At 43.6% G+C, this 26,923-nt stretch overlaps 1 protein-coding gene across 1 annotated transcript in view; it reads right to left on the reverse strand.

Annotated features, from left to right (window-relative positions):
- The window catches only part of LOC126094830 (uncharacterized), a 132,278-nt gene that overhangs the window by 76,475 nt on the left and 28,880 nt on the right, over positions 1-26,923 (reverse strand). Inside the window, exon 2 of the mRNA XM_049909425.1 lies at positions 11,472-11,612. Within this exon, the coding sequence (XP_049765382.1) occupies positions 11,472-11,612 (141 nt within the window). The remainder of the gene's footprint in view (positions 1-11,471; positions 11,613-26,923) is intronic.

Consider the following 26,923-nt stretch of genomic DNA (forward strand, 5'->3'; position numbering starts at 1 on the left):
ACATACGTTCGGAATACTGGCAAGTAAACGTCAATCTTTTTGTTCACTTCTTTTTATTTAGTCGCTGCGTCGATGATGAGGCCATTTCACTGAAAACGGTTAACCTGAAATTTTTCAGCTAATAACAGTATTTTTTTCTCTATACTCGATCTCTTGAAACATTATATACACATGTGGTTTTTTTGCAGAAGTCTATCCTCCGTCGAACGATACTACACTGTCCAGCCACATTAGTGTGACCACCTGTCGAAAGCCAGAATGTCCATCTTTTGCAGCGCAGAACGCAGCGATAAGTGTAGGAAGAGAGTCAGTGAAGTTCTGGAAGGTATGTGGAGGCATGCCGATTCCAGTGGCGTGGCCAGCTACGTTAGGTTTCGTGCGATACAAAGTGCTTCTACCATGTGGTGTTCTTCCCTTCGCCTCTCCCAACGACAGTCCAACATCCTCTGCCGTTCTGAGAATGAAAACGTGGTCGAGGGACGCTGTATTCTTTTTATTGTCTGTGTGATTGGCTTGTTTCAACCTTTGGTCATTTTCAAGCACGTATCTTCAGCTTCTAACTTCATTTTATTTTATAATATATCGCTGGTACATGCGTTAAAATGTAAAATGAGGCTGAAAGCTTAAGACACGTAATTGAAAATGTCCAAAAGTTGAAACTGGCCAACCCCACAGATAATAATAAGAATACAGGCTACCTGTAACATGTCCTCGTTCTCAGAAGACGCTGAGGCTGTGGACCCCCACAAAAACGAAATTTTAAAATCCACTGCCGTCTTCATATCGGCTGTACCAGGTTGAACCATGGTTTCTTAATGCGTAATGAACCACCCCCCCCCCCCCTTTGTAGTTGCGGGGCCCCCCTCACGGTGCTCTATACTTTATGGAACGCCCCCAGAGTTTGCCGCTTTGCTCTAAAAATGCTCTCCCAGCTTTCTTGTTCTTCGCGTTAGTGGACGACCCTTACACGATTGCGTCTGACCTCAGTTTTCTTCGTGAAAGCGGTCTGTCCTCCCAGATTTAAGTACCTGCATTTCCTTCCAGAACTGGAATCCCTTGCTTGGTGCTGGCGTTGGTTTGGGAGACGTTGGCCTTGCCTCCACGCCAGCCAGGTTTTCACCCTTTTGACTTCATTTTGTCTGGTCTTTTGTGCCGTTTTGTTTCCCCTTTCCTGCGCCTTCTTCAACTGGTGTTGTCCCAGTTGTGTCACGATCATAGTATGGTGTGGGGTCGGGAAGAGTTGACAGTGGTGCTGGCTCTCACCGCGCGTAGCGCCATTGGGGCGCCCCCCGCTCTCGCCCTTCCCCACCTCCCAGGTCCTCCTCCCCTCCCCCCTCCTGTTCTTGACTCTTTCTGCCACCCCAACGTTCCTTTTACCTCTTCATTTGCCTATTTTCCTTTCCCATTCACTGTGTTGTTATTCTCTTAGTCTCTGCCACGTGAGGTCTAGGGACCTATGACCTCACAGTCTGGTCACTGCCCGCCTCCCCACCCCCCACACAATCAATTAACCAGCCAACCAACTCAATCGATGGTATGAACAGCTCGATCGAGGTGGTCCCACAGATTCTCGATTGGGCTTACATTCAGGGCATTTGGTGGCCACGGGAATACAGTAAATTTATTTTTGTGCTTGTCAAGCTATGCAATTACACTGCGACCTGTGTGACATGTTGCATTGTCCTGCAGGCAGATGCCCTCTCGCCGAGGAAGAACAAACTGCGTGAGGAGTAGGACATTGCCCACAAGGATAGATACACTACTGCCCATTAAAATTGCTACACCAAGAAGAAATGCAGATAATAAACGGGTATTCACTGGACAAATAAATTATACTAGAACTGACATGTGATTACATTTTCACGCAGTTTGGGTGCATAAATCCTGAGAAATCAGTACCCAGAACAACCACCTCTGGTCGCAATAACGGCCTTGATAAACTGTTCGTGCAGATGGTTGTTGTCTTGCGAACGTCCCCATCTGTTGACTCAGGGATCGAGATGTGGCTGCACGATCTGTTACAGCCATGCGGATAAGATGTCTGTCATGTCGACTGCTATTGATACGAGGCCGTTGGGATCCAGCACGGCGTTCCGTATTACCCTCCTGAACCCACCGATTCCATAGTCTGCTAATAGTCATTGGATCTCGACCAACGCGAGCAGTAATGTCGAGATACGATAAACCGCAATCGCGATAGGCTACAATCCGACCTTCATCAAAGTCGGAAACGTGATGGTACGCATTTCTCCTCCTTACAAGAGGCATCACAACAACGTTTCACCAGGCAACACCGGTCAACTGCCGTTTGCGTATGAGAAATTGGTTTGAAACTTTCCTCATGTCAGCACGTTGTAGGTGTCGCCAACGGCGCCAACCTTGTGTGAATGCTCTGAAAACCTAATCATTTGCATATCACAGCATGTTCCTGTCGGTCAAATTTCGCGCCTATAGCACGTCATCTTCGTGGTGTATCAATTTTAATGGCCAGTAGTGTAGTTACTTGATCCATTGTGCCTTACAGAATGAGGAGATCACTTGGGGTATGCTACGAACTGGACTCTTCGAGGATTGTTCAAAGGCGTTTGCTTTGAAATACTTCACGCCACTGGTGCATAAAACGTAATTCATCTGAAAAAACCACTCAGTGGCTTGCAAATTCCAGCCTTTGTCAAGAATGTACAGCGTCTATGAACCAGCCACCTGTTGCCGAGGCAACGTTCTCTGAACAGTCGTTGACAAGACGCTATTGGTAGCGCCAGGGTTCACCTGGCTGGTCGGTTGCTGAACAGTTGCATGTCAGTTCTCCTGTACATATTTCCACAGCTGTCATTAACCCCTGCCATCTATGACCTGTGGTGCATCGCAGTTGCCTCCGCACTGATTTTGGATAGCACCATTTTGCCATGCATGGTATACTTCTATCACGGAGGCACGCGAACTGTTTTTACAAACTTAGCCGTTTCGGAAATTCTTGCACCCGTGCCCCGAAAGCTAATGATCAGGCCCTTTTAGGTGTCAGATAATTCACTCTGTTTCCGCATTACGACAACGACTGCACTGTTTACCATGTGCCCCGCCCCCTCCAAACCCTCCTCCCCTCCCTGTCATACTTTAATACTTTAAAATTACTGTACGTTGCATTCATATCGGAACTCCAGCCGGAACATCTCGAAATCTGGACACAATATTTCGGGGTCCATATGGCAGACATCTTCAGGTGAGTAGGCCTTCGCACTATCTCGCCTGAACTGAAATCTAACACGCCGTAGCTGCTCCTTTATACACCGACCGTGGGTCCACCGCGCGTGTGCGAAAATAACTGCCCCCCCTAGCGACACGCACAACAGCGCACCAGTGGGGAAAACTCGCAGAAACGATAAATCGACAACAAACATTACTGACAGTTTTGAAAGACCGAGACAAGGACCGTTGTTTCTTAATATCAAACAGAACAGGGTTCCAACTCTTACTTAAAGGATGCCCTTTATCTCAGTTTATAATACTGTCAAATAGCCGGATTTCAATGGCAGTCCCAATACCGCGACGCAGGGGCAAACGCTTGTGTCTCATAGTACAACGTTTTATGTCCTTCCGTAAGATCATGTTCCGCCACCGCACATTTTTCTGGCTGAAATAAACGCGTGTGGCTATGATGCTCCACGCAACGATTCTGGACCGTACGAATTGTTTGTCCAATATAGACTTCCCCGGAATGGCAGGGAATATTGTAGACTCCAGGTTTTCTCAAACCTAAATAATCCTTCACTGAGCCCAGCAAGGTTCTGGTCTTAGCAGGCGGACGGAATACACTTTTAATATTAAATTTCTTTAAAATTTTACATATTTTGAAGATATGCTCCCCGCAAAAGATAGGAATGCCTCCGATTTGCTTGTATCTTCCTTTGGTTCCCGCGGAGGTCAAATCTGTAGAGCACGACGTATCTGATCGATAATATAACCATTCTGCGTGAACACAGCTTTTAGATGGTCCAGTTGCTGCGTGAAACTACCTGCATCTGAGATGGCGTAAGCTCTTTTTATCAATATACTTAGGACCCTGTTGCGTTGGTACGATGGTTGACAACTTGATGCATGAAGATATCGGTCCGTATGCGTGGGCTTGCGATGAACACTATGTGCCAATGTCCCATCATCCCTCCTGTAGACCAAGACATCTAAAAACGGAAGTTTTCCATTCTTTTCAACTCCCATCGTGAACTTAATATTGAGATGCAGGCGATTAAAATGTTCTAGGAAGTGATTTAGGGCATCCTTCCCATGTGGCCATTCCATAAACGTATCGTCGACGTATCTCCAGAAGCAAGTTGGTTTTAAGAACGCGGTCTAAAACGCCATGACCTTAAAATCCTCCATAAACAAATTGGCGACTATGGGGGATAATGGACTCCCTATAGCCACTCCGTCAGTTTGTTCAGGGTCTTTGTCATTAAATAAAAAATATTGATGTTGTGTCTCTGTTTACCAGAGTTCCTCTTGAAGATTCTTTGCAGTTGATTGGTGAAAAATTGGACGAAGAAACAACTAAGCTTTGTCGCCATGTGTTGAGATCGACGTGTTTTTTATAGCCTTCGTTAAGCACCGAAGTGTATAATACAGAGAAACCGCACTAGTCCGAACTAAGTGAGACGAGCCCCAGTCCGAGTTAATGAAAGTCAGAATTACATACATGTTTTTCAAAACAATTACCTGGAGCTATGTTTAAAAACGTAATATAGTCTGCATGAAGTGGTTAAATAAATACTAGACTAACTATCTTTCCTGATGTCATGTGTATTGTCTGGAATAGACTGTGCGAAAGACATATTTCTCTCTTCTATTTCTTTGCGAAGGGTTCAACATTTGCAACAGCTGCGCTTAACTTTTCTCCACACACTTTTATGTTATGAGACGTTACGCCAGTTACGGAATCTGAACAGCCAATAGCTCTAGTATTGGAGTTTGTTTGGCCTAATCTATCTGCAGATCTTTCACTGCAGCTTTCAGTTCTATTCCTCTTGCAGGAATTCGAACGCAGCATTGTTGTTTGTAACAGGCGTGCACGACATCACCAATGGTGCCCAGTTTTGGTCCAGTTGTCCGTTCTTGTTTCCCGAATAGACCATCTTGTTTTAGCATAATTTCAAAAAGTTGAGTTAGCAATGTCGGACCTTGTCATAGCTCTCTGGACAGAAAAATCGGCTTGGATTTTATCAAGAATACTCATTAATCTCCTAAAATTGATTATTTGTATTTACTCCCGATTTCCTGTCGACAGATATCACAGTTCGTAGGTAACTGACGAAAAGTCATCTAGTAAGATCGAAGTGATATCTGGCGTTTTCCAAGGATGTGGTCTCTGCTCTTCCCAAGCTGTATAAAGGATTCAGGAGACAATCTGAGCAGCTTTCTGAGATTGTTTGCAGATGACGCAGTCATTTACCATCCAGTAATGTCACCAGAAGATCAAAACCAATTTCAAAATGATTTAGGCAAGCTACCTGTAAGGCCTGAAAAGTGACAATTGGTCCGAAATTGTGAGGTCATCCACGTGAGTGTTAAAAGAAAAGTGTTAAATTTTGGATACACGATAGGTCACACAAATATGAAGCTCTCAATTCATCTAAATATCTGTGGAATTACAGTTACGAATAACTTAAATTCGAACGATCGCATAGGTTATGTTGTGGGGAAGGCAAACCAAAGACTGTTTTTATTGGCAGGTTTGCTAAGGAGACTATATACACTACTGTACAGTAATGGGATCCTTACGAGATTGGATTTATCTCCAGGACATCAAATAACTTCAAAAAAGGGCAGTTCGTTTTGTATTATCGCGGAATAGGGGATAGAGTGTCACGGATATGATAACCGAGTACGGGTGGCAATCATTAAAACAAAGGCGATTTTGGTTGCGCTGAGATCTTTTCACGAAATTTCAACTTCCAACGTTCTCCACCAAATGGGAAAATAATTTGCTAGCAACCGTTGATACAGGAGAAATGATCATTGTAATAAAATTAGAGAAATCGAAATTCGGGCGGAAAGATTGAGGTGTTCGTTTCTCCAGCACGCTGTTACAGAGTGGACAGGTAGTGAAACGATGTGAAAGTGGTTCGATAACCCTTCTGTCTGGCACGTAAGTGTGAATTGCAGAGTGGTGATATAGATGTAGATGTGTAGATGTACTCCTGAAAACTGCCTGTTATTCAGCAATTTCATTTCTTGATATTGAAACCTGTGCCCCGCTCTCGTCTTAAGGGAGTTCTCCATTTCTTTTACTCGTGGTGACTTCTGGTATAGAATCGGTGTGATATAGACGAAGAGACACTTTCCACAGTGTGTCTAATATTGAGAGGAAAGCTGCTTTTGGCCGGCCAATGTCCACACCACTTAGCAGATATTGTAACGCGTAGGCATCGGGTGAGGTCAAACCAATTTATTTACTGTGATTTTTAATTTCATCGTATGGCTAAGGCCCCCCGTCGGGCAGACCGTTCGCCGGGTGCCGGTCTTTCAATTTGACGCCACTTCGGCGACGTGCAGTCAATGAGAAGGATAAAATGATGATGAGGACAGCACAACACCTAGTCCCTGGGTGGAGAAAATCGAACCCGGGCCCAGAGGTCAGACAATCCGTCACGCTGACCATTCAGCTACCGGGGGCGGACATTTACTGTGATGAAGGTTGGTTTTACGTGAAAGATTAGTTTGGAATGTCCGTTACTATCACTCCATGCCTAGGTATTGCTTAATTCAATTTCGTGCTATTATAAATTCGTTTATGTTTTCATGGAGTTCACATTTTCAAGGAATTTGGATTGCGTATCTCAGATGATATGGCTTCGGTTTGTAAAGTGGAATACACGTTGGAATATCGAAGGGGGTTGTAAAATTCTTCTTTTTCCTTTAAACTCAATATAAATTTCCGTCTCAAGAATTCATTTACCAGAACCATATCTTATTTGCAGTTGATGTGTTTGGATATGCCACACTTGTAAGACGCTATCTTGTGGTGTTACACGACTTAAATACGCGAGTCACAGTCACTCTGAGGGATCCCCACTCGTCACAGAGCTGACACGGGAATTATAATCAACAGTAAGTAGAATTTCTCCGCAAGCAAGTTAGGTTTCAGGTGGTGATGAGAGATAGGTCGTCTGTGATGCCGAGTTGCTTACTTCTGGTGCGGGATATCGTGTTCTATCAACTCACTACAAACGGCATTGTCTACGTGAACACACCCATTCTTGTCATATCACTGAAATTAAGCAACGCCGGGTGTGACCGGTAGTTATATAGGTGACCGCACGGGTACGTCACCCGCAGTTGGCGATTTTCTCTTCGCTACAGGGGTTATGGCATAAAGTTCATGATTACCAGACTCTGGATCAATGTCCTGTACTAAATTCTAAACGTCTTCGCAGTCTTTCATGGAGTGAGGCCTTATGACACTGGTGATGGTAATCCGTCCATCGGATGAGAACGTTAAGCTCTACGGTCCCCTTGGTTATCTTCGGGAAGAGTAGCCTATGTTGTGGCACTGGGTTCCACTCTCCCCCTCCTCTCAACATCTCGAACACAAAAATGACACTACACTACACACAAACTCATTACAGTCATCTACAATTATGAGGTAAACTTAAAACAAAAATTTTACGCTTCGCGAAGGAAAAGGGTCAGTGTGCTCGAGAGATAGGAAAAGACTTTCCAGTTAGGCGACAGTACCTGCCCTTCGTGCTCTCCCAGCCAATCATGCCATAAGACTCCACTTTTTAAGGACTCACTTATCTACTGTTGTATGTCGCACGAAGCTAGTTTATACTGAAATTTATCATTTTGTTGACTATTTTTTGGGCTCTGAATTTATTTATACACATAAGGGGAGACTGCCCCTCTGCACAGCCTGGCGCTACAAAGCGGAAAGCTAACCCATGGTCAAAGTAACAATTTCATTTAAGTGCTGCGTACACATACCAAATATACAGGCCGATACCTCTCTCCGCTGCGCTGGTTTCGTGACAGTGTGTGCTGTGTAAATACTTTCTACTAGGTTGCGAGTCAGATTGCATTAACGTACTTCTTCTCTAGTCCATTAGATATTTTCATTTTGCATCCGTTCACAATGTCAAAACTTATATGTCACTATCTATGAGAGAATACTAAACTTCTTTTTAAATGCACATACAACTGTCACTCATAACAATATTGGTTACCTTATTGTACTGTGTGACAATTTAACACGCTTTCAAGCGAACACAGAGACGGAATCTAAGAAAATTGGTCGTGTGAGCTTCAACAGGAACACTGACAAGGCTTTGAATTTGTTACGTATTTATAACCCACAATTATATAAGGAGCGATCAAAAAGTTTCTGATGGCTTTCTGCAGCGTATATGCAACATAGAGCGACTCCGATGCTGGTATATAAGCAACGACATGTAGGCATATGATTACTGTGACATTCGTGTCTTTCCGACGAGCGGGCGGTAAATGCGGAAACGTAAACTGTCATCGTCGTCGTTGTTGTTGTTGTTGTGGTTTTCAGCCCGAAGATTGGTTTGATGCACATTTCCATGCTAGTCTATCCTGTACGAGCCTCTTAATCTCTGAATAACTACTTCAACCTTCACCCTTCTCAATCTTCTTACTGCATTCATCTCTTGGTCTCCCTCTACAATTTTTACGCGCCCCATTCCCTCCAATACAAACTGGTGATCCCTTGGTGTCTCATATTGTGTTCTATCAACCGATCCCTTCTTTTGGTCAAGCTGTGCTAGAAATTTCTTGTCTCCCCATTTCTATTCAGTACCTGCTCATTAGTTACGCGATCGGCCCGTCTAATCTTCAACATTCTCTTGTAGCACCACGTTACAAGATCTTCTGTTTCATATTTGATTAAACTGTTTACCGTCCATCTTTCTCTTCCATATGTGGCTACACTCCAGACACTCTCACGAAAGACTTCCTATATTCGATGTTAGCAAATGTCTCTTCTTCAGAAATTTTTTTCTTGCCATTGACAGTCTACATTTTATATACTCTCTACTTCGGCCCTCTTCAGTTATTTCGCTGCACGAGTACCAAAACTCATCTACTACTTTAAGTGTCTTGTTTCTTAACCTAATTCCCTTAGCATTACCTGATTTAATTCGTCTACCTTCCATTGGCCTTTTGTTTCTTTTGTTGATATTCATCTTATATATTCCTTTAAAGACAGTGTCCATTCGTCCAATTGCTCTTCCAAGTCCTTTCCTGCCTCTAACAGACAATGTCATCGACAAACCTCAAAGTTTTATTTCTTCTCCCTGAGCTGTTAATTCATACTCCAAACTGTTCTGTGGTTTCCTTTACTGCTTGTCGAATATAGAGATTGAAAAACATCTGGGACATTCCCTTCTCAATCACGGCTTCCCTTACATGCCCCTCGACTCTTATAACTGCCATCTGGTTTTTGTAGAAGTTGTAAACGGCGCTTCGTTCCCTTTATTTAATCCCTGCTACCTTCAGAATTTCAAAGACAGCATTCCACTGAACATGGCTAAAGGCTTTTTCTAAGTCTACAGATGCTACAAACATAGGTTTGTCTTTCCTTAACCTATCTCCTAAGATAAGTCGTACGATCAGTATTGCCTCGCGCGTTCCTACATTCCCCAAGGCCGGTTTCTACCAGTTTTTCCATTCTTCTGCGAAGAATCCGTCTTAGTATTTTGCAGCCATGACTTATTGAACTGATAGTTCGGTAATTTTCACACCTGTCAACAACTGACTTCTTTGGAATTGAGATTACTACATTCTTCTTGAAGCGTGAGGGTATTTTGTCTGTCTCATACATCTTGCGCATCAGATGGAAGAGTTTTGTCATGACTGACTCCTCCAACGTTATCAGTAATTCTGACGGAATATCGTCTACCCCGGGCCCTTGTTTTAACTTAGATCTTTCAGAGCTCTGTCAAATTCTTCTCGCAGTTTCATATCTTCCATCTCAACATCATCTACCTCGTCTTGTATGTCTATAATACTGTATTCAAGTTCATCTCCCTTATACCATTCACCTTACTCAGTTATGCTTAAGACTGGTTTTCCATCTGAGCCCTTGATATTCATACAGCTGCTTCTCTTTTCCCCAAAGGCCTCTTTAATTTTCCTGTAGGCGGTATCTATATTTCCCCCAGTGAAATATGCTTCTAAATCCTTACATTTGTCCTCTAGCCGTTCTTACTTAGGCAACAGGCTTGCCGCAATGGATATATCGGTTCCCGTCAGATAACCGAAGTTAAGCGCTATCGGGCGTGGCCGGCACTTGGATAGGTGACCATCCGGGCCGTCATGCTCTGTTGCCACTTTTCAGGGTGAAATCAGCCTCGTGACGCCAACTGAGGAGCTACTCGACCGAACAGTAGCGGCTTCGGTCAAAGAAAACCATCAAAACGACCGGGAGAGCGGTGTGCTGAAGACACGCCCCTCCTTTTGGCATCCTCAGCTGAGGATAACACGGCGGTCGGATGGTTATGATGGGCCACTTGTGGCCTGAAGACGGAGTGCATTTTTGCTTTGCCATTTTACGTGAACTATGGCGATGTTATTACCAAATGCGTCCAAACAGAACCAACGCGCTGTTATTCTTCTCTTTGATGCCGAAGGACAAAAGGTCAGACACCCATCGGCGATTGAAGATTGTTTATGGGGCACTGAAGGCGAAACATCAGGGAAGACTGCGATAGGGGTGATGCTACTTCATGATAACGCACATCTCCATATTTCAAATGTCGTATCTCCCAAGTAACGGAAATCCAAGTGCCAGACATTCGAGCACCCGCCCTGTGGTCTTGACCTGTCTCCTCACGCTAGTATCGCGCCTCCGAGGATGTGCAGGAAGCAGTCACGGATTTATTCACACAACAGGTCACGGTGTTTCACCAAAAGATATCTTCTACCTGAGCGTTGATGGGATCGTTGCCTCAATACTCACGATGGTTCTGACGGACTGGCATACCTATTCCGAAATGTACGGCCTTCTAACAGAAATGTTTTGATAGCCTCTTGTATATGCGTTTCTCACTGTCGGCCACGGGTGAAGCAAATGGGAACAGAGGGTTGCGTTCAACATTTTACTGTAAATGAGATTAGCACGAAAGATGTCTGATATAGAAAGGGGGCATTACATTTCACGATAAAAACTGGTCCGAATTATCGCGAATTCCGGACTGATGATGTCAGAATTATTGCAGGTTTACTGTAATTTTTTAGTTACTGTCCAGTGCGCACGGATTTAAATCTCGGTGGCTTTAGAACAATGCGAAACGTTTATAGCTCACAGAAAGCTGACACAGAATGCGCGAGATAACACTGGCAAGGCGATAGGAGCTATCAACAAGACAAGGGTGTGCCGTTGTTTCGCAGGCAGATTATCTGCGGCGAGCGCGCAGATAACAGGCGGGCGCTATCGCAGGCCGGCGCGCGATACCGACCTGTGATGACCAGCGGGTTGGTGCACGGCGCCATCAGGTTGAGGTCCTTGCACGTCACGTTGCCCAGCTCGCTGCTGTTGTCCCACGTGGGGCCCAGCCACGTTAAGCGGAAGCAGTAGGTGTCCTGCAGCCTCACCGAGCCTGTAAACCAAGCGGGAAACCGCTCATCTCTCACTGTGAAAACACTCTTAATAAACTGTTCTTAGTCGAACAAGCATCAACAGGGCTGGAAAAAAATATATATATATTAAGTCAGAAAACACATTACCGCGCCGAATACGGTGTAGGAAATCCGTTACCATTCAAAACAGCTTACAGTCGTCTCGGACTGGTTAAATATGAGTCCTGCGTGGTTTTCAAGGGAATCTTACACCTTTCTTCCTACGAAACAGTGGCATTTTCTGGTAAGGATGATGGAAGTGGACATCGGGGAGATTCGGACTTTCCTCCCCGTGGTCACAAAACCATTCCTAGACGATCCGAGCTGTGTGAACAGGAGTCCCATCGTCCTTGAACACAACATCACTAGTGTGGAAACAAACATTGTCCCACAGGATGGACTTGATCGACCAAAATGGTCACATAATCCGTTGCTGTAAGGCGACGTAACAGAGTGCTCTTGGAGCCCATGGAATACCACGATATGGCTACCCAATTCATCACTGGACCCCGTCATGTTTTTCTTGTAGAAAGTAAACTCGGCTGCAAGTTCGGAATAGTACATATACTTAAAACTCGCAAATGAAGCACGATAAATCTACAAATGCACAACGACGCAGGTCGATTACCTGTGTGTTCACGTCTTAACTTATACCGTTCTTTCTCCAGCAATAACACTGCATTCATGGATGGGAGAAGGACTGTCAGGGGATTGGAAGTCAAACATCCTTTAAGCATATTCAAAGATTTTCCTTTAAAGTTCATCAATTTTAGACCTTGTATGATTCACTGGCAGAGCTGCCGGAGTAGCCGCGCTCGTTAGTATGCCGTTTCCGTGATTCGGGAGCAGGAGCCCCCACCGTGGATCGAATCTGGTGGGCGGATAAATGATGAGGGTCGCTGTACCACCTAGCCTGAATTTCGTTGGTTGGTTGGTTTGGGGAAGGAGACCAGACAGCGTGGTCATCGGTCTCATCAGATTAGGGAAGGATTGGGAAGGAAGTCGGCCGTGCCCTTTCAGAGGAACCATCCCGGCATTTGCCTGGAGTGATTTAGGGAAATCACGGAAAACCTAAATCAGGATGGCCGGACGCGGGATTGAACCGTCGTCCTCCCGAATGCGAGTCCAGTGTCTAACCACTGCGCCACCCCGCTCGGTGAATTTCGTTTTTACTCGGTTTCCCACATCCGAGTAAGTGAACAGCGAGGTGACACACACGTCCCGCCTCAGTTACATTGACAAACTTTTAGAAAATGTTCGCATATTTTCTCATGGGCAGGAAAAATAAAGGGTAATCCACTTATAGAGAAGCCCCATTCCCTAATCGTTTTTGCATCTAGCCATGCCACGTGCCCTGAAACAACTACGACAACGGATAAAATCCTAGAACAATATGCTGTACTAAATTACTGGGAAATTTGAAATAAGAAAAATATCTAAGCTAATTTTCACTATTTTGAGTTTGCTCTCGAGACACAGGCTTAACACACTCCATTTCAAAGTAACGACCATACTTTTCACATAAATTAATGGACTGCTAGAGATATGAATTTAACTGGCGGTTGGGGTTAATTGAACCAAGTTCGGCCATATAAGTGATCTGATCTAGATCGCAGTCTTTAGTTATAAGTGTTCTAACTAGGCTCAACATCAGTTTTATTACCGTTACGTAAGCGCGTCTCAACGAAATCTCATGTAATTCCTATAAGATCTCTCTCTCCACAACAATTCACCTGACGTCACATTTCTTAATACAGTTCGTGTCAGCGGGAAACCAAATCTTCTTCATAATGCGTATTTCTACATAATACTTGCCGTTCTCATGGCGCACATGTCCCGTATATCGACCGTACAGTATAAACACGAGACACTGACAAACTTTTCCAGCACAACTGCCGTTCCCCAAAATGACACTATCCAAACGTTCGCACCCGGCGTTCGGTGCCCAAAGAAGGATACCGCCGAAAGATTCGAGAAGGTGTGCTTGCAACCTCATTGTGCTGTGGAGACTTCAGTCCTCATTATAGGTCATGAGTACCTGGGTGAAAATTGTTCCAGAGTATCATCGTCCCCAGACCCATTCCTTCTCAAAATATCTCTGAAACTAAATTCATTCAGTACCAACTTTTTTATTTAATGCAGCTGACCGTAATAAATGATCAACTCCCTCTTGTACTGCGTTGTTCTCGCCCAAAACATATTTATTTTACTATGGCAGTACAAAAAGTTAGATGTTTTCATAATCGATAGAAATGGGTTACATGACTTTACGAAGATCAAAAATGGTTCAAATGGCTCTGAGTACTATGGGACTTAACATCTATGGTCATCAGTCCCCTAGAACTTAGAACTACTTAAACCTAACTAACCTAAGGACAGCACACAACACCCAGTCATCATTACGAAGATCTCCGAGATGGAGTACTGAAGTATCAACTCAGTTAATAATTAATGATAATAAATAATAAATTATAATTATATAATTATATAATTAATTAAATATAATATATAAAATAATAATAAATATATATATATAGAATAAATATATAAAATAATAATAAATATAATAAATTTAATACAATTAAATAATAATTATAATAAATAATAAATAATCAATTAATAAATTTTACTTTCAGTTACGACCCTACTTTGTTGTTATCGTAGGAAACGGCGCCGTTAGCGGTAATACGTAAACGGTGTAAAAGAGCGAGCGTATAAGGATGTGCTGGGATGCCTTGTAGAAATAAAAATACAGCCGATAAAATGTTTCCTATGGAGCTCGATCTACGTCTGTACTAAGGACAAAAGAGTCGTCTCATCGGTGAGGATTAACAGTACAGTAAAAGGATGTATAGTAATTTTTAATTCAGAAATGGGTAGCATTTTTATGCCATTCATTCGGAAATTGCTTAAAAATCTAGAAGAGCAGTATTTGTAAGACTTCAGAGTCAAACTTGCAAAGAGTGCTTTATAAAAACTACCTGCCTGATTAAAATTGTGTGCTCGGCCGGAAATAGAACTTGGGACCTTTACTTTTCGGGGACAGCTGCTCCACCCACTGAGCAACCTTTTCTTTCTTTACGCTCACCAACAATATCTTTGTTGACTAAGTTCCATACACCTTTCTTTACTCAAAGGAAAAACGCATCGCCGTATTTATCGAGGCGTTCTTTTCTTCTTCCTTGAGTAGATGGATATAAGGATAAGTAATACATATGATTACCAAAGTAAATTAAATTAATTGTCATGAACAAGATTATAGTAAAGGAAGGATAAATAACGTAAATAAAATCCAGTCACTTATGGGTCTCCTCCTGTTGCAGGAATTAAGAAATGAAAGTGAGATATTTAATATAGTCTTTAGTAGTGATCTGCCAATGCTATTCGCATATAGTTTTGGAGAATAACATTATATTTCATACTAAACTGGCTTTACAATAGTCAGTGTTCCTGAAGGAGGTCTTCTGCATGTAGTAGATGCATTACCCGACCAACCAAATGTGGTTATGAAATTTTGCTGTAGAGAATAATCACTTCCACTTTGATCGTAGTAGGGTCTAGATACCAGTCTACGGAGGACTCGTCCTTACCATGGCCAACTCCTTCGTTGTTCAACTCTAAATGCGGATAGATTCGTCATTATGAAAGTAGTGAACAATGTCGCTCACATGGTTGCAGGAATTAAAAAATGGACTCGGTGTCAGTTTTAGTTTAAACTTCCTTTTAGGCGTTGATAGCGTTTCTGAGATTTCGTGATACCAAACGGCTCTGATGTTTGTGGCCAACACCGATGCGTGAATGTTTTTCCAGACCTGTGTCAATTGTTTCCAACGTTACTTAACAGATATGGTGTGTTTGGAAGTGCTCATTATTAGGGCTTGATTATTAAGCCTGCGGATGTTTTGAGAATTTGTGTATCGACGTACCTCGAATCTAAATAATATTTTTCGATATAATCTGGAGCAGTTTTAACGGATTTTACGTCTATTCGGGAACGAGTGTCTTCAAGCTGATGATAGAGGAATATTCGTTCGGTAATACTATATTTGCCATATTCTTCAGTCTCTAGAATGCTTTACGTTTGTCAGCTTTACGAGCGTGTGTGAAGCCCTTCAGGAAAGATGAGGATAGGATGGGGCCAAGTCGGGACTGACTGTATGGAGGATGGTTGATAACGGTGAACTCAAGGCATCGGATTGTTGCAGATGTCGCAGCGCTCGTCTGTGATCTGGAATGTCATGCTGAAGGAGAGAGTCCTCCGCATACGGACGAACACTTCGAAGTCGAAACTCGATTACAGCACGCTGTTTCTCACGCACCGACATAGTAACGTTACAGACCAGCATGTTACACGAAGCCCTGGCGGCAGAGAGCTGCTGATAGGTAGACATGAAGAACGAAGATGTAGAATGTTAATAACGTCCTTTTTAACAAAGCTTGAAGAGCCTTCACATTAAAAATTCGGAGGCATTATTTTGCAGCATGGTCTCGTGTGTCACGGTGCTGTGCAAACCCGGATTTTGTAGTCCGAGTCTCTCTGTTTTTAATGGTGAGGCACTGTCGATAAAATACCTTTTATATAGGTTTCGGATCCATGTGAACACGAAACTGTTGATAAAATCTGTCTCACGAAGGGCCTAGGTACTGGCAGTACCGCCAATATACGATTTATTTTCTCCATGATAAACGTGTTTATCTTTTATTTCCTCTGCTGTTCGTGGCTCTTCGACGCTATCCAACAGAACGCTCATATCATCTGCATATGCGTGACCGACGTCTTTAATTCCGAATATGCTGACGCCTCTGAGTTCATTTTGTAATTTTCGCGATAATGGCTCAGTCGCCATGGCGTAAAGCGAGGAAGACAGAGGGCAGACCTGCATGAAAGGATGGTGCTCATCTAATACCGTACTAAACACGAATTCATCGCACAAACTTACGTACTATCAAACTTTCTTTTCGTTCAGTAGAAGAAACTTTCAAAAGCTCTGGGTTCCAGCCGAGCCAAACCAGCGCTCTAGTAATCTCCTTGTCCTTCGATAAAGCGAACATTTACAATCATTTTATGCCTCAGCCGCATTAGTAGTTGTAACGCCGGAAATGCATATCAAAATTAATTTCCACCAGTTTCATTAGCATTTTTCCTTTCATTTAGATGTAACCCTTTCCTCCCTCTTTACCGACAGATTAACTTCGATGACGATTGCTATTCCCAAATTTCCATTAGGTACACGCGGTTTAATTTTTCACTGTCATTAAGGTCGATAAGTGAGGGGGAGATTACATATTCCTAATAATGTAAGACGTTTATACCGATGAATGCGTAGCTTAGTTAACTTTTCGAGAAATATGCTTCGATATGGAAGACTTGTAAACACATAAATTCATAGGAGTTTTACCGATTCTTCGAATCTCAGTGTCTAGCACATGTCACACATCAGCAAAACAATGAAAATCCATCTTCTTCCGTTTTATGAGGCACTAAAACTGTATTTTCTCATAGTAGATGGACTGCATTCTTACGAAACTTCAGTATGGAGTTTAAGAAATCGGTTTACGTAATACGCTTCTCAATAATGTTACTGTTACAAGCAGAAAATTTATTTCGCATACAGGAAAATATGAAACGCCACTACCTCCAAATCATGTCATATCTACCAGGAAGTGATGCTCGTGTCGTACAGGACCGTCCAGTCCCATCACTGTCGTATTCTTTTTTTTTTTAATATACCAGTACACTGCCAAGGTAAATACGTCCAGAGAGTGGTCCTCCACTGGTAAGCTCTTCATTCTTTTGGTGGTCCTGTTTGGTAATTCTTGAATGACATACCCTAACCATTGCAATCTAGTGCCTCCAGTTTTTGCTAATGTGCCCAGTTATCTGCAGAAATTACAAAATTCATTATAATGTAGTATTCTCCAGGTATTAGCATTTTTCTCTTTAATGGGGAATGGATGATCTGAAGAGCCAAAGAAATTGGTACACCGGCCTAATACCGTGGAAGACCCCCGCGAGCACACAGAAGTGCCACAACACAACCTGGCACGGACTCGACTAATGTCTGAAGTAGTTCTGGAGGGGATTGACACTATTAATCCTGCAGGTTCAAAACTGGCTCTGAGCACTATAAGACTTAACATCTATGGTCATCAGTTCCCTAGAACTTAGAACTACTTAAACCTAACTAACCTAAGGACATCACACACATCCATGCCCGAGGCAGGATTCTAACCTGCGACCGTTACAGTCGCGCGGTTCCATACTGAAGCGCCTAGAACCGCTCAGCCACCACTGCCGGTGGTTCCGAAAGCCCGTAACGGTGATGGTTCATTGAATGGTTCCCCCGTTGACAGTTGTTGATGGCCCAGCATTTTACGGAAGGGCTGCACTTATGTCACGCTGAACGATTCTCTTCACTCATCGTTGGACCCGTTCTTGCAAGAACTATTTCCAGCGGCAGTGATGTCGTTTTATCGGATTCCTGATATTCACGGTACACTCGTGAAATGGTCTTACGGGAAAATCTCCATCCCTACCTCGGAGATGTTGTGCCCCACAGCTTGTGCGCCGACTATCACACAACGTTCAAGCTCACTTAAATCTTTATTACTTGCCACTGTAGCAGTAGTAACCGAATTAACAACTGCGCCAGACATTTGTTGTCTTATTTAGGCGTTGGCGACCCCAGCGCCGTATTCTGCCTGTTTACATAGCTCTGTATTTGAATACACATGCCTATACTACTTTCTTTGGCGTTTCACTATATCTAACTAAGAACAGCGAAAGGATCAAATTTACCGCTAAACGTAACAGAAAATGGCACTTAAGAATTGAAGCATCTAGTATTGATCATATGGTTTAAAACTTGCACCTTTTGGTACTGTAATTTACCAGAAACATCCTTACGATACCTTCAATCTATTTTAATATGTTAGAACGTTCACTGAGTGACCCATCCTGTATAATATTATATATACATTTTATAAATTAAAGTACCCCGCTGCAGCTTCTGCCTGTATGGTGCAGCTAATCTCAGGAACTACTGCAGGAATTTTCTAGGTTTTTCATTGGTGGATTGTGTATATAATTTGTTAGCTCTACGCCAGACCCATGCTCCGCTCGCAAATATTTACAATGGAACCGCGCCGATTTATTATCGCCGATTTCACGCAAATTTATTGCATGTGCAAGGTTTGGTCGGAAATGAAAGTGACAGAAGTCGGAGCTGTAGTTGGCCAAACATTTACAATCAAACTAGAAATTTTGGTGCGGTTCCGGTGGCATATGGGAGACTTATGCTAGCGAAATTTGTAGACAGCGAAATAGTACGGAACAGTAATGCTCGTGAGGCAGATGCCCTATGCGGGAACGTTTTCTTTTTTCCTTTCTTATTTTCAATTTCATTTTACTTACGCTGCAAATGAATCGAAATAATGCTCAATATATTGTACTTTTCAATATCCTCATAAAATGCATGAAATGGAATGACAAAGGGAAATCTGGGACGTGAAATAAATTTCCAAGAAGTGATTGTACTTGCACCGTTCAAGGGACTCTGCAAGAAACTAACCAAGAACGGATTGTAGATAAATCGTGTAGGACTTTTCACTCCGTCAACTTAATTTTGACCTTGCAGCAGCCCTCGGCAGTTGCACGCGAATGATATGTTCCCAGTGTAAGATATCGAGATAATTACTGCTTCCTCTGTTTATACCATGAATTTCACACAGTACTCGTAAATCATCAACTGTAAAACAATCAAATTATCTTCGTTTTATGTCTACTCTTTACAATCCCTCCCTGGAAAATTATTTGCAATCCCAAATTTTCCTTTGACTTCCCTTTTCAGTCCTTTTACGAAAATATTAATATATACAATACAGAGTCCGCCAGAAAAATGTATACACACTTTAGGGAACGAAAAGTATTACTTCTATGTTTATTTTACTTTTAATAATTGATCACACACGTTGTACAACCTTCAATTTAGCACTTGGTTACTTTAAATATTCTAAATGTTCACCGTTGGTGGCTATATACATAACAGAATGACGAGCGGTCGCCGCAACTTCGTCCGTCCATGTTACAGACGAGATCGCTGCGCATGTAGCTGTAATCTCCTGGCGAAGTTCCTCCATCGTGCGTGGCTACGTCGATAGACGTTATCTTTCACGGTTTCCCCACAAGTAAAAGTCCATAGGTGTTAGATCTGGTGACCGTGGCGGTAAGTCAATGGGCCCACTTCGTCTAATCCAATGCCCCGGAAAATTGAGATCCAGGAAAGCTCATACAGCTAGGTGGTAGAGTGGTGGCGCCCCGTCCTGTTGGTAAAAGACCTCTTCATCAGCTCCATAAAGCGCATGTATACCTGACAAAATTGAGGTGAGTAACATTTCCAGGTACACTTCTCGAGTGACAGCAGCGTCAAAGAAAAAAGGGTCCTACAAAGCACCTTGACAGTAGTCCACACCACACATGAACCCCAGGTAGATGACCGCTTTATCCACATAAACATGCTGATTTTCCTGTGTCCAGTACACACTATTATGCGGATTCACGGTCCCATTAAGTTTAAATTGTGCCTCGTCACCCCACACTACCTTCGTCCCAAATTGTTCGTCATCACTTACCATTTGCTGATACCATTCGCTAAATTGCATTCGGCGTTCATAATCGTCTTCATTAATCGCGTTCAGTAATCGTGGAACGTAAACTTTCCACTTTGCAGCTTTCAGAATTCTTCGTACACCTGTGTTGCTAACCCCGACTTCACGTGCACAATGCGCCGAAGACTTCTGTGGAGAATTAACAAATGTTTTGCAACACGAGAGCCGACGAAGCAGGACTTATAGCTGTACGCTGTCTTCCTGATCTTCCTTCGTGAATATCACAAATCGTTCCATGCAATTCAAACTTGTCAATGGTGCGTTGCCTCACGGGGTAGCCGCTCGGTCTGGGGCACCTTGTCACGGTCCGTGCGGTTACCCCGTCAGAGGTTCGAGTCCTCCCTCGGGCATGGATGTCTGTGTTGCCCATAGCGTAAGTTAGTTTAAGTTAAATTAAGTAGTATGTAGGCTTAGGGACCGATGACCTGAGCAGTTTGGTCCCATAAGACCTTACCACAAATTTTCAAAAAAAGTGATGCATTCTATTGTTAGGTGGGTGGGCGCTTCTGTTTCAAACTCCTGCCTCCACTGGCGTTGCACTTCAACGGCATTATCAAATTTGAAGAATTACTTCACAATACATTTTAGTTGCTCGAATGTCAAGCATGCTGCAGTCATCTTGTTTTCTCAACATCGAGATGTAAGTACTAACATCTGAATAACCAAAGACCACACTACAAGACACTCGTAACTCAAATCGAACGACAATATCGATATCTAGATAGAGCCTGACAAAGAGTGTATACATTTTTCTGGCGGACTCTATATATTGCGCATTATTTCAGTTTATTTGTTGTGTCAGTAATATAAAACTGAAAATAAAAAAAAATGTTGTCGCGATGGTATCTACTCCACCACTCTTGGACTACCTTTCTGTACTCTTTCTGATGTGCAAAGCGCTGCCTTGAAATTGCGATAGCACAAATGGCTCTAAACACGCTCGAGCCGCGCCAAAAATGCTTTTGGTTCTAAACACTAGGCCATGAGGAGCTCCCACTTCAGTTATTTTCATTTCTTGTCAAGCCCGGCAAATGCCACAAACCTGGACGAAATCCGTGATGACCAGTAGGCGCGTTCCCCTCATTAGTGCTGTTCGTGAAAAGCCAGTGCAGGTCGCTCGTAAATCATAACAGTGAAACCAACTATTTCATTCTTTATGAGAAATCTTGTTCTGTTGCATTCACACAGGTCAGACTGTTCTGCGTTGCTGCTTGTACTGGCCGCGTGGATTCTCAGATGTGACCTTATTGCCCCTAACATTCATCGGCACGCATGTACCAAAACGCTGCTCACGAAGACGGGAATTTTCCGTGGTTCATCGCTCGTGTTCGGCTGGTGATAGAGAGGTAAGTCAAGTGTTATGAATAGCCCATGGCCTAGGAAACCATTTGTAGACGCAACAGAAGGATCATCTTGCAGTAACTATCCTAGACTTAGGTCAAAGTTTTAATATTACACACTTCCTACAGCACAGGCAAATGGAGCAAATCGGTTGGTTCTTTTCCCTTTGTATGTAGTCTAAGGTGTGCCTTAAGGCGCTTATGGAGGCACAGTTTACTTCATGGGCGGTTCCTGAGGAAACCTTTGAACACCGTTTTTGGATACCAAAAGCAAGGCGCGGGTTCCAAGACGGCTGTGCACAGCACATGGCTGAAAGTTTTACTATGGATTCCAAAGACACCGATATCGAGCAAGTTTGAAAAATTCATTGATATCTTTATTCGTTTCCGGGGTTCAGAGGTTCAAAGTTACTCTACATTCACATGTAAAATATGGATGTAACATTTGGTATGATGCGGAAACGTATTTTATAAAGTGACGTAGTGAGGACAAATATACTGTTTGAAAATTTTTTATTCATAATTTAAAATCGACCCGTTCCCCTTTGAAAAACTCTGGTATCTATAAGATTTTTTGCGACACCTACTTTTCTTACTACATAGGACAAACAGAATGTGCCTTTACATTCAGATATAAAGAACATCTTTTAAGAAAAAATGGTACAAGCACCCAAAATTCGTATTGTTCTGACCAGCTTCTAATTACAGGTCACGCGCTTAAAGCTGTTCACGATATCAACATTTTGCACACTGAGAAGAAAAGGAGTAGATTAGATGTCCTCGAAGAATTAGAAATTTTTAAACATATCTCTCGAAATGATGGCCTCATTCTTAATGAGCAGCTACAATTACGTAATAAAAACTACTTCAACGGTACAAAGGCGTTACCTGATATTTGATTTCGTGTTCCTTCGTGCAGTTACCGAAATATTTTTCTGTGTATGTCAGTTCATAACTGCTTGTTCATTAAATGGTTTATATTAATTACATTTCATGTTATACCGTTTTTTCTATTCGCTGGGTTATTCAGCTCCTTCAGTAATTCTTTTCCGTCTTTAAACTGTACATCTGAGCTCTTATGTAGACAAATTGTTACCATGTCTGCTGCTGTCAGATAAAATATTGCCTCTTACTTCATGTATTACACATTTCACCTGTCTATACTTGGAATGTTAAGTAGCTGGTTTGAGTTTGCTGCACTTTTGCTATAACGTTCACCTGCCCGCAATTGCTAACGCAGGTGCCTCTGTCTGATACTACCGCAGCTCGACATGTGGTGCAGCCCTTAGTAGCCTGCCTCCTTGTTTTCTATTTTAATATTTGTGACTAAGGCGTTATCGCTTCATATTTATTTTATACGTGACATGCCAGTTCTAAATGTTTTATTTCTGATTAAGGCACTCTTAGAAGTCGCCGAAACCTAGCTCAAAAAAACTTCATTTTCGCAACCGAGGGCTGCAGTTGTTTTAATTTTATACTGTAAAGTGCTTCTGTTATCGTCAGAAGCTCTCTGAGAACGACATGTTGTAGTACTGAAGCAACGCAAAATTTTTGTGTACGTAAAATCAGGTCTGAGCTGAAAAATTGCTCTCGCGTTATTTCAATTTCACGTAAGTAAACTATAAAAATTTCACTGACGCGTAAAGTTATTTTAATATGAGTGACATGATCTAGTGTGATAGGGAGAAGAAGGGAACCAGCGGAAAAATACTCCAGTCAGAGCACAAAAATGTTAGAGCACAAAAGTAGCTGATATGCTCCTGTTTTGAAAGACGCTGACTGAACAGGGGCTACCAGCTGCCTCATTCTACACATCTCAGGTCCTTTAAAAATTGTACCAAAATTTTTGGCACAGGAATATGTTCGCGCTTTTTTATGCTGAGAGAAAAGGAGACAGTGACTATGGGTAACACACCGAGAAATAATAAATACTGGAAGATAGTAGATAGTGGTCTTTGTATAGAAAGAGCGAAGGAGACTGCGACAGTGTGGGAGAAAGAGAGGAACACAGTAGGAGTGGAACACAGCTGATAGTGACAGATTAGTCTAGGAAAAGAGTGAAGGAGACAGTGCCAGTGGGAGAGGAACAAAAAGAAGAAGAAAGTGGAAATGGGTGAGACCCAGTGATAATGAGAGACAGAGGCTATAACAATGACAACGAGGGAGAGAGGGACAGTGACAGGGAGAAGAGACAGCAGCAGTGACAAGGAATGGATCAGATAGTAGCAGTAAGAGCGTAAAAGTGGGAGACACCGACAGTGAGAGGAGACAGTAGTAGTAGTACAGAACGAAGGGTACTGGGGCTATGAAACAGAGGACAATGGTGAAACTTCTTGGCAGATTAAAACTGTGTGGCGGACTGAGACTCGAACTCGGGACCTTTGCCTTTCACGGGCAAGTACTCTACCAACTGAGCCACCCAAGCACGACTCACGACCCGTCCTCACAACTTTAATTCAGCCTGTACCTCGTCACCTACTTTCCACACAGTTTTACTCTGCCAGGAAGTTTCATATCAGCGCACACTCCGCTGCAGAGTGAAAATTTCATTCTGGAAAGATCCCCCAGGCTGTGGCTAAACCATGTCTCCGCAAAATCCTTTCTTCCAGGAGGGCTAGTTCTGCAGGTTCGCAGAAGAGCTTCTGTGAAGTTTGGATGGTAGGAGACGAGTTGTGAGGACGGGTCGTAAGTCGTGCTTGGGTAGCTCAGTTGGTAGAGCACTTGCCGGAGAGAGGCAAAGGTCCCGAGTTCGAGTCTCGGTCGCCACACAGTTTTAATGTACCAGAAAGTTTCGTATCAGCGCACACTCCGCTGCAGAGTGAAAATCTCATTCCAGAGGACAATGATACTTATATTTAGAGAGATGCAAAGAGATAATGACAGTGAGCTGGGCTGGGCGAGTGAGTGAGTGAGAATGGGTAAGTGGTAGTGGATGGGTATGAGTGAGTTACACAGATGAGCTAATGGGCGTGAGCGAGTTACAGTAAGGGCAGCTTGTGGGTGTGAGATACGAGTTGTGAGTGAAAAAGAGAACGAAAATATTTGCATGGGAAAATTTTTGGGACTATTTTTGAATGTGTTGAGGAAGATAGAACGAGGCAGCTGGTACACCACTTTTCAGTCTCTCATATATTAGCGTTTTATGTGATCCGATAGGAGCATTTTTCATCTGGTTTATTCCACCTGGCTGGTATAGATGTACCCTCGCCTCTTCTTGTTTCCACGTCACACAGCCACACAAGCAGGCGAGTGCGCAATCCTGCACGCTACCTCAATGGCTGCGCGGCAGATCTCTCGAAGGTCAGTTCTCTCTGGCTGCAGTGCTGAGCAGACGGAAGTGGGAGGTTGTGCAAGGACCGCGTTAAGCAGAGCGGCGAGCCAGCAGCCAGCGCCCGAATGGAACGATCGCGTTACCGCCAGCCAGCAAGCTGGCCAATCTGAGATCCCGGCCGGCGATGGCGATGTCGGCGCTCGATATTAATTTCAGCCTCCAGTGGAGCCCGACGGCGCCCGGATAACCCGCTCGTCGCCCGTCCTCCCCCCCGCCTCCAGCGGCGTAATTTTATTTTGCCTATCGATTGCGCACCCGCCTAGACCGGCAGCGGCGCGCCACACGACAGGCGCCTATTGCCGTAAAAAGTTAATTGCCGGTTTTTTGTCTTTCTCTGTAGCAGAACCGAGACAGGTAGGAGAGAAGGGGGACAGGGGACCGATGCACAGGATGGGCCGATCGGCGGCCGAGATCTCATTACGCGCCGCTCCGCTCCGATTGATCCGCACTGCGGTTCGGACCGCTGATTTGCGTTTGTCAGTCTTCTTTTCACGGATCGACTCCGCCCCATCTGTCCTCCGCACTTTCCCCCGCAGGTGACATTATCTTTCTCTCTTGTTCTCTGTTCAGCAATTACAGGCACCTTTGATTACGTATCTGCTGCTGTCAGACGACTCGCCCTTCCACGCCAGCCACATATATTTCCTGACACTTTTCTACACGCAGAAATACCAGAACCTTTCAAAAAGTGAAGGACGGTTCGATGTGAAGACCCGCGCAATTACCATCCCCCCACCCCCAAACCGCACCTTTCCTCTACCTAGGAGTAGATCTTCCGTCCATAGTGACGAAAAAAATCACAACACCAAAAAATAATTAAAACAGAGTAATGAGAATTTGGAAGCGCATATGTCTAGGTAACATATTTAAGTGATTAACAATGCAAGTTTACAGATTAATGAAGCCTGAGGAAACTGAGAGTGTTGAATGCAAGCATGCAAACGAGCATGCATTTGTTGTACGGGTGCTGGTTGTCGGTTTCTGGAATGAAGTTCCATGCCTGTTGCACTTGGTCGATGGACGGTTAATGCTGTTTGTGTATGATGCTGGAGTTGTCGTCCGAAGAAATCCAATCTGTGCTCAATTGGAGACAGATTTGGTGATCGAGCAGGTCAAGGCGACATGTCGACACACTGTACAGCATGTTGGGTTACAACAACGATATGTGGGCGAGCGTTATCCTGTTGGAAAGCACCTCCTGGAATGCTGTACATGAATGCTAGCACAACGGATCGAATCACCAGACTGACGCACAAATTTGCATTCACGAAGCGTGGGTTAACCACGAGATTGCTCTTGTTGTTATTCTAAATCGTACCCCACCCCATAACTTCAGCTGTGGGTCCAGTGTGTCTAGCATGTAGGTTGGCTGCAGCCCTTCAACAGGCCTCCTTACAGTCAACAGTCAACTCACGGCCATCACTGGACCGAGGTAGAACCAGCTTTCATCAGAAAACACAACACACCTCCACCCTGCCCTCCAATGATCTCTCGCTTGACACCAATAAAGTCACAAATGGCGCTGGTTGGGGTCAGTGGAAAGCAAGCTACAGGGCGTCGGATTCGAAACTCTCCTTGCAGTAATCGATTTATAACAGGTCATTGTGTCGCTGTGGTATCATTTGCTGCTAAAATTGCTGCTGAAGACCCATTACGGTGCATCGCAGCCATACACTGCACACAGTAGTCTTCCCCCTCCATAGTGCCACGTGGCCTCCCGGATTCCGGTCTCCTTGCGACCGTACGTTCTCGTAACCACCGCTGCCGACAATCATGTACGTTGGTTACATTCCTGCCAAGCCTTTCTGCATATTGCAGAAGGAACATCCAGCTCCTCGTAGCCCTATGCACGATCTCGTTCAAACTCAATGAGGTGTTGATAATGGCGTCTTTGTAACCTTAAAGGCATTCTAGACTCACATCAACTCACCACATCCAGTCTCAAAGGTAATTA

Source organism: Schistocerca cancellata, chromosome 8, assembly GCF_023864275.1.
Source record: "Schistocerca cancellata isolate TAMUIC-IGC-003103 chromosome 8, iqSchCanc2.1, whole genome shotgun sequence".
Taxonomy (NCBI): domain Eukaryota; kingdom Metazoa; phylum Arthropoda; class Insecta; order Orthoptera; family Acrididae; genus Schistocerca; species Schistocerca cancellata.